At 40.1% G+C, this 8,760-nt stretch overlaps 1 protein-coding gene across 1 annotated transcript; it reads left to right on the top strand.

The window, feature by feature from the left end:
• The first annotated feature begins 2,029 nt into the window (after positions 1-2,029).
• On the top strand, positions 2,030-6,956 carry LOC111219598 (5-hydroxytryptamine receptor 3A-like). The gene is made up of 9 exons (XM_022742313.1): positions 2,030-2,066; positions 2,351-2,511; positions 2,821-2,930; positions 3,757-3,926; positions 4,575-4,735; positions 4,990-5,200; positions 5,439-5,603; positions 5,875-5,960; positions 6,795-6,956. The coding sequence occupies exons 1-9, from the start codon at positions 2,030-2,032 to the stop codon at positions 6,954-6,956; spliced, it is 1,263 nt and encodes a 420-aa protein (XP_022598034.1).
• The last annotated feature ends 1,804 nt before the right edge of the window (positions 6,957-8,760 follow it).

The following is an 8,760-nucleotide window of genomic DNA, read 5'->3' as shown; positions in this document are numbered from 1 at the left end:
AAAATATCAAACGGACAATAAAGTTTTTGCAACTAAATGGTCACTGAGTGATTTGCTATTGATGTAAATGGGAAAGATTCATCAATCAGCGCGGGGTTATGTGTAGTTAGAAAAATCACGTTGAAAAAGAAAAACTAAAATTAATAACATTAAAATGAAGAAAAAACAACTAATGAATCCAAAAAAACAACACAAAAAACAAAAGAGCTTTCTCTTCTTAAAAGGTATACTTTAATGTTTTTATTTACAGCTACACTAATCCATATATTTATGTTAACAATACATCATTTGACTGTGAATTCTGTTGCTCCCTTCAGCTACATGGAGCATTTTAGCCTAGTTAAGCTCATTGTTTTGGTTTCACTGTCTTCTTTGACCCTCTCTGCTCTAAGAGAGCCACGTGTTGTTTCTAGCTGAAAAAGCTTTGAAAAATCCACCGTACACTTTCTGCTCAAAACCAAACAGCAGACAGAGAAAGTTAGCATTTAGCTGGTGAACGCAGTGGAGCATTTAGCTGCTTCTTAAGGGCCAGATATTTCCAGGAGTTGTTAAAAACCAAGCTAAAAGAGGAAAATATTGCCATACATTTGTCAGGTGACAGAAACATGACTCCTAATGAATGTTAATTTTGTCTGCCAGTTGTGTAAATACACAATGCTAACATATTTGCCATATTAACTTTATAATGACAATATTTTAGTGTTGTGTTTACGTTGTGTTGTGCTGCCTCCATGTGGCAAAAAATGAATTAATGCAGCTTTAAACGTGACTGGCCATCACAAGAAAATTCCCAGTAACCATATTTAAGATAATGTAACAGTTATTTTTTATATCTTACAGTGTGCCGTTTTTAATCCAAGTGATGAACTGATGTTAGTCAGGCAATCAGTGGGTTTGTTTATAGTTTATGTTCCTTTAAGAAGTGAGAAGTAGTTATTGAGTGTAGTAGTCATAGTACAGACAATCCACTATTTATGGGTTGATTGTTGTGCTCAAATAATGACTTCATAGGTCAACTGATAGATTAAGCAACAACGTTTTGATAACCAATCAATTGTTTCAGTCACTAATCAAGGACAAATGTTAAAGCTATACCCTAAACAGGGGCTTGGATTTGTCTATATTTGGGTTTTGGACTGTTGTTCACACATAACATGGACATTTTTCACTATTTCCAACATTTTAAAGATCAAACAAGCAATTGATTGATCAGAAAAATAATCAAAACTCAGTAATGAAGTAATCAGTAATTAAAATAATCAGTAGCTGCAGCCCTACTCAGCCTATATTTGTTTGTAAACTCCAGTGTTATTACAGCAAGTCCATTAAAATACACCAACACTTGAATTAGAACTCCATCAGTGAAGTCACTTAACGCAAAAAAACTTTTTACATGAATAGTAAATCAGCTGTAATGCCCGGCTGGCTGCTGTGAGGCTGGCAGGGGCTGATACTGAGAGCTGCTGTGATGAGAATGAGTGGGCTTAAATGATGACTGTTCATAATATCATTACCACGTCAGTTCGGTGATCAAGTTCCTCTTTAATTGAATTTGTTGTGCTCTGCTCTGCATGTGTTACAGTGATAGTCTGTTTTGAAACCGAACTTCCTGTGCACCCACCACGGTCTCATCACCACTGTCAAATAAGTTTCGTGCTCTCAGATGGATAAATCTTCTCTGCCTGCCTTTTCCTTTAGTTTTATTATTGTTCCTCGTCCCTTAAAGCAATCACCTTCAGTCTCACCTGCCTTTAAACTCAAACCAAAGCCGGCTATTCACTGTCTGCCCCTCTCCTCCTGTGGGAGCCAATTACAGCGCCCGCCCAGGCTGTCCACTGAGGGAGGGGTTTCTCATTGCAGGCAGTGAGAAATTTCATTCATTGTGCCCAGCCCTCCTCGGATCAAATGAAAGGACAGCGGCACAGAGTGGGTCTCAGAGCAGGGACACACACTCGGCTTGGAGCTACAACACTAACACACACACACACACACACACGCACATTCACAAAAACACACAGCTGCAGATATGATGCCTGTTGCTTTCTTCGTCCTGATCTTCCTCACAGGTAAGACTGAAAGTTTTTTTCAAATGGCTTGTAACACACTATATTAAGTGTTGATTAATGTATTTGATTACAACTATTTGAAGTAGAGTGTTAGCAATGAAAGAAAGAAAAATAAAATGGCATGAACTAAATAAAATATAATGCAACAAACCAAATGCTGCAAACTAAGACTGTGTTTAATGTTAGAAATCTGAATTCGTACATACTAAAGCCTGAGCTACGGGCCATCAATATATTCGAGTTTTTTGAGACAATGCTTGTGTCCGATGACTTTTACTGTATAGGTGAGGCGTCCTCTGAGAAAGTGTGCAGTTACCAGGACGTACTGGACTACCTGAACCTGACCACAGAGAACAGTGTGTTTAAACTGACCCGGCCCGTTCTGGACTACACACACCCCACCGTAGTAGAGCTGGACATCATCCTCTACGCCATTCTGGCTGTGGTAGGTGCTGCGTTACTGTGCTGGTGTGTAATTCGTCATCTGCTGAATGCTGCTAATTGATCAGTGCCGGTGTGTGTGTGTGTGTGTGTGTGTGTGTGGTTGTGTATATTCACAGATTGAAAAAACACAGACTTTCATTCCTTTTGTCTGGGCAACGATGGTGAGTTGACTGAGTGAATCTTTAGTGCTTTTCATTTCGATCATTTCAATGAAAAATGTCCTCTTCCATCCTCTTTTCATGTGAGACTCTTTAACACTCTGGTTGGTCACCAGTTATTCTGTATTTTATTCACCTTCAATTTGTTGCAGATGTGGAACAATGAACACATCTCATGGGACCCCGCTCAGTTTTGTGGAATCACTCAGGTTTCAGTTCCTAGAGACATGCTCTGGAGGCCGGACCTCTTCATCTATGAGATGTGAGTCTGCGGCACACGCACACACATCAAGTGTAGTTATTTAAAACATATAAGCAGAATAGTTAGGGATTTTGGGAATTGGTTACATTTTAGGATCTTCATATCACAGTTGGTGACACAAAACTGCTTCAGACTTGTGTTTTCCACACAAAAGGTCCCACTACAAAAAAAAAAAAAAAAAAAAGGCTGCAAAAAGAACTTGCATTTCTACCATGTTTGTGAAGTAACTTCGGTTCAATAAATCTAATCGTAATTTTAAAGTTTTGGTTGTAAAATCTAGAGAATTACCTTTCACTTCCTGTTCACCACATAATGCTTTGTAAAAAAACACAAATGATGGTTTTTAGTAACAGGAAAATCTCCACCACTCCTTGTTAAATAAATGAAATTACCTTCCTCTGCTTTGTTTTAAACGTTCATTAATTAATGAAACCAGATACAAACAAAGTATAGCTCCTTTTAAATTATTTGAATCAATGGGATTAGTGGGAGATACTGGGAGCTGAATGGATGAGAAAGGAGTTCAAAACAGCTTTTTATTCACCATGCAGCTGTTGAACATGAATTAATTTAACAGCTTGGTATTTGCTGATCCTGTGTTCGATAAGGAGGTAAATGAATTCACTGTGTGTTCACTTTTATTAATGTACACACAGACATTTTATACTATTGTCAAGAGTAGTAGTAAGCAAACACATTATCCGGCAGTGGTGGCAGAAGGAAATCTGTCGTCTATTGATTCAGTTCAGGATTGAAGTGAAACACCGTGTGGTTTTCATGCTCTACAAACACATGTTGAAAAACGCACCTTTGTGTGTCGTCTCAGGATACAGAAAGATGAGTCTCCTCAGAATCCCTACATGTACGTGTCCTACAATGGGATGGTCACTTCTGAAGAGGACGTGAAGGTGGTCAGCACCTGTAAAATGGACGTCCACAAGTTCCCCTTCGACACACAGAGATGCAACATCTCCATTGGTTCTGCGATACACTGTGGTGAGGCAGGGAGTGTGTGTGTGTGTGTGTGTGTGTGTGTGTGTGTGTGTGTGTCTCTGACTGATGAGAAAATAGGCCCCTGACATGTTTGACGGACATGACCCATAACCCCTTCTGCATAGGACCCCCAGGGGAATGAGGACTGTGTCATTTGTAGTCTTGTAATTTGTAGTTTTGTGTTTTTGTGTTTCTTTGTAGTCATTGTGTCTTCGTAGTTGTTGCATTGTTTTTCTTTGTTTTGTCTCTTTGTAGTAGTTTTTCATCTCTTTTTGGCCTTTTGTGTGTCTTTGCAGTGTCTCTGTGTCTTTGTAGTTGTTTAGAGTCTATAGTTTCTTTGAGTCTCTCTGTAGTTGTTGTCTCACTGTAGTCACTTTGTGTGTCTCTGCAGTTGTTTTACATCTCTTTGTCGTTCTTTTGAGGAGCTTTCCAGTTGTTTTGAGTCCCTTTGTGGTCGTTTTCTGTTTCTTTGCAGTCACTTGATTTACATTGCAACAAGAAATGTTAGGACTCACTCCAGACAGAGGCTCTGGCCACTCTCACCCCTTGACATGTGCCCGATAGACTTGTTCAGTAATCCATCCACGGTTGTGACCGAGATGTTTTCATATCCACTTTCACTCAAAATCTCCCGCTCTTCTCTCAACACAGCTGATGAAATTCGGCTCCTTCCTTCCTCCAACTCGTCTCGGGCCACTCAGTTTTCCAGAGAGGTGATGAAGACTCAGGGAGAGTGGGAGTTCCTCCAACTGTCTGTCAACAACCACAATTTCACCTACGACAACAGAGAGTGGGAACAGCTTATATACACTGTACGCAACACAGGGAGAGACACAGACGGGTGACAAATTACAGGAAAAGTGAATAGATGAGCGGAGAATACAAGTGTTAGGCCTTGGCGATCTGACTTCAAATCAATGTCAATTATTTTAAACTTTTACCTCAATTGCGATTAATAAATGATTACTTATTTCATATTCTTTTTTTTTTTTACACTGCCCTTGTAGCTTGTGTGCGTATTATATTCTAAATTGACCAAGTATATACACTTTCCACACTTTCCTAGTTCACCATAAGGCGGAGGCCCCTCCTCCATGTCATCAACTTCCTGTTGCCCATCCTGTTCTTCTTGAGTCTGGATCTCGCCTCCTTCTTCATCTCAGACCACCGAGGAGAGAAGTTGGGCTTCAAGGTCACGGTGCTACTGGCCATCTCCGTCCTGCTGCTCATCCTGAACGACATCCTGCCCTCCATGTCCAACAAGACTCCACTCATAGGTACAACACCATGGACTAGACTGAAAGGACCAACGCACCCGAATTAGGGACCATTTATTTGTTAGAAAATAGTTCCCAGATACCGACACAGATTACTGGGCAAATCAAACCAAAACAATCTGCATGGCCAGAAATTACTACTGTTAAGGAAGAAATGTGTTCCTTGTGATTCGGGTGAACCAACCCTTTAACTGGATACCAAAACAAAAAGTAGTTATTGCCTGTTTCCTCTTCTCAGCGACCTACTGCATTGTGATTTTTGCTCTGATGCTACTCAGTCTGCTGGAGACCATCTTGGTTACGTATCTGATGGAAGTAGATTCAGCTTCCCAGGAGAAGCTCAGGCTGAAGGACGACACGGAGGCCAAACAGGAAAACATCAAAAGCGATAAGTGTAACGCAGGTGAGACCCGCATCACAGACGAGAGCAGACAAGAGCAGTCGTCACAGAAGCTTTATCAGGTGCTAACATATTTTGGAGAATTTATTCTGGTTTTAGTCTATTATCTAATATTTTTTTCATATTTAGTCACAAACATTTAATAAAATAGAAAAATACTTTGATTTGAAAGAAAGCTTTCCGGTACCGTTTTACATGCAGTAGACAGTCATTGTGAATCATTCTGTGTGTGCAGTTTTTCCTCTCTTGTGTCAAACCTGCTGTGTGTTTTCAGGGGAGAAAAGACAGACCTGCTGTTCATGCATCAGCAAAGTGTCTGACGGTGAGAAACGGAATGAAATGCTGCCACTGGCTGAAGAGGTACAAGATTATTGATACAGTCCTGCGGTTTATCATCATAACTAGTTCAAATCTGGGGTCTTGAGTTATTAAACGAGTGTTCAAAACAGACCACTTCTTTTTCCTTCTGTATTTTTAAGCAGCATCATGGCATTTTTACTATCCTCCACTCTGTAATGCTTCTTTCTCCATCCAAAACTATTTGGATAAACTAAGATCATGCAAAACCATAAAAGATGAAGAAATAATAGATTGTATAATAGGGTTAAATGGATTCTTAATTGCATAATGTTAAAATTTAGCATATACAAACGTTTCAGCTAATGTAGAGGGTTCCAGTAAAAGAACCAAAAACAAACATGAAAAAAGAGTCACAACGCAACGTTATTCTTCCAGGCTCTGCATTGGCCAGTGCACATTCCAGGTAGATTGCTTTGTATTTACAATCCTATTGATTGATATTACCTTGCAAGCAGCATGATGAAGGAGAAAATAGTTGCCAGGGTGATAACTTCTCAGAGTTGCCAAAGCCAAAGGTACTGGAGGCATCAGTCCACACTGTTGTGATAATGCAGCAAAATTCAATATATTTACGCACCTTTTACATCTAAAAACTCCAGATTTCAGCTTGTTTAGATGCAATGACTTGTCATGTGAAAAAGTAAAGATTCTCCCCGACAACACATGTAAGAAACAACACAACTTCATCCATCTGAATCACAGTGGGAGAACAAAGCCACTCTGAGTTGACTGCATGTGTGTGTGTGTGTGTGTGTGTGTGTGTGTGTGTGTGTGCAGGTTAACAAATGCGTTCATTCAGGAGAGTTTCATGTGTTGCTGTTGATTCTGGAGGAGATGAAGGAGCTGCAGCAAACCCTGAATCTGCATCTGAGCTCCAGAGAGGAGGGAGGGAAGTCCAACCACTGGGCCACAAGAATCAACAGAGGCTTCTTCGTTTTCTACGTCACCACTGTGTCACTGTTTCTATCCCTCATCTTCAATGAATGGAACAGTTAGAGATTTAACACCTACCTACCTAGTACTTTAATACCTTGTAGTACCTCCGTTTCTATATTGTTAGCCCTCTGTGTGAAAATATGATTTGTTGATGTATTTGATGGAGTAAACCAGTTCTCTGTGTCCGTTTCTTTTCCACTTTGACGCATGCTGTAAAGATTTCTCTGTAAAATCTGTCACGTTGTTCTTGTAAAGTCTGCATTAGTCTTGAAATATTTGACAGCAAATGTGAATTTATGATCAACTTGTAGGCTAAAATAAATGAGTAATAAGACTTCAAAATGTTTTTGGTTAAATACTTACCTTCCACTGAGGATTTGTAAAAACCAGGATTTAAAAAGTCTTCATCATAGACGAAGCCGCAGATCCATCTATTGACGATAGATTTGGTTGTATGCCTCCGCCTACCTGCCAAGTTGTAGGAAATATGGTCACAATCAAAGTGTTTTTGCAGAACATTATGATGTCACAGTGAAGTTAACATTTGACCATTTGGATATAAAATGTCATCACCTCATCATTTTATCCTATTAGAAATTTGAATTAAATCATAGTTAGCATATGAATTTGTGTGTTATGACCAAAAACATGTTTTGTGAGGTCACAGTGACTTTGACCTTTGACCACCAAAATCTAATCCGTTTATCCTTGAGTGAATGTTTGTGGCAAATTTGAAGAAAGCGTTAGTGAGATATCGTGTTCACGAGAATGGGACGTACATGCGGACAACCCAAAAACACAATGCCTCTGGTCCAGACTGTCGCCGGCACAGAGGCATAAAAACGGTTGATGGAGTTGTATAAACGAAGGTGCAGCTGTGTCCAGTGGTTTATGTTGCAGGAGATTAATAGTTACCCCAAGATTCATCATAATGTGATCTTGACCGCCTCCTAAAATCTGTGCAACGTGACAAGAATGGGCATAAACCGAATCTAATGTAATCCAATCAGAACAATCAGCTGCAACAGAGAGAAAGAGAAAAATGTATTGCTTCCAGTTCAAATCCTTCACTTAGACAACATTGTTAAACAGACACGCACACACACACACACACACACACACACACACACACACACACACACACACACACACACACACACACACACACAAGCGCACAGACTCGCTGACCTCACTGTTGTCATATGTTTTACACTGTAAATGTTCACACTATCTCTTCATTTGGACAAATAAATGTTTCTTTCCTGTCCTGTTTCAGTCCTCTTTCACCGCACAGCTCATCGGTCACCCAGGCTTTAAACCAATCATGTCCATCCTCACCAGCCTGATATCCTGATAACAGGATGAAAGGAAGCCGGCCAGTCATTTTGTCCATAACAGTGCGGATCTAGTGTTATTGTAGTGTTCACACTCAGTAGAGGAGAGGAGGCAAAGATGTGTGCACACAGCTACAGCGTCTATAAGAAGTACCGACCAGCTCCTTTCTTGCTGTCTCATCTCTTTGAATCACAGTGGATGATATTTTTAGTCATGCTTGTGGGCATAGCTGTATGGAAGGTCATGTTGGTAGGTCCACCGCTTTGGTCCAGACTGAAAGAGCTTAACAACTATTGGGTAATAGACATTCATGGTCCCCAGAGGATGAATCCTAATGACTTTTGTGATGCTCTGACTTTTCCTCTGGCGTCCCCTGAGGTTTCCTCCAGCTTCTGTGAGGTTCACCTTTGTGGTTTTGGGTGAAATGTCTCAACAATTATTGGATTAGTAGCCATGAAATTTAGTACACACATACATACTTCCATCAGGATGAATTGTGAAATTCCTTAACCTTTCCTCTTGCACTATT

Source organism: Seriola dumerili, unplaced genomic scaffold (genome assembly GCF_002260705.1).
Source record: "Seriola dumerili isolate Sdu_G_001 unplaced genomic scaffold, Sdu_1.0 BDQW01000068.1, whole genome shotgun sequence".
NCBI lineage: Eukaryota > Metazoa > Chordata > Actinopteri > Carangiformes > Carangidae > Seriola > Seriola dumerili.
This window is presented reverse-complemented; position numbering and strand designations above follow the sequence as displayed.

Excerpts from the sequence above, each read along its gene's own strand:
- LOC111219598 (XM_022742313.1), top strand. The coding sequence starts at position 2,030 with ATGCCTGTTGCTTTCTTCGTCCTGATCTTCCTCACAG. Across the intron at positions 2,512-2,820 it reads TCTACGCCATTCTGGCTGTG|ATGTGGAACAATGAACACAT; the intron begins GTAGGTGCTGCG and ends AATTTGTTGCAG. Across the intron at positions 5,604-5,874 it reads AAGCGATAAGTGTAACGCAG|GGGAGAAAAGACAGACCTGC; the intron begins GTGAGACCCGCA and ends GTGTGTTTTCAG.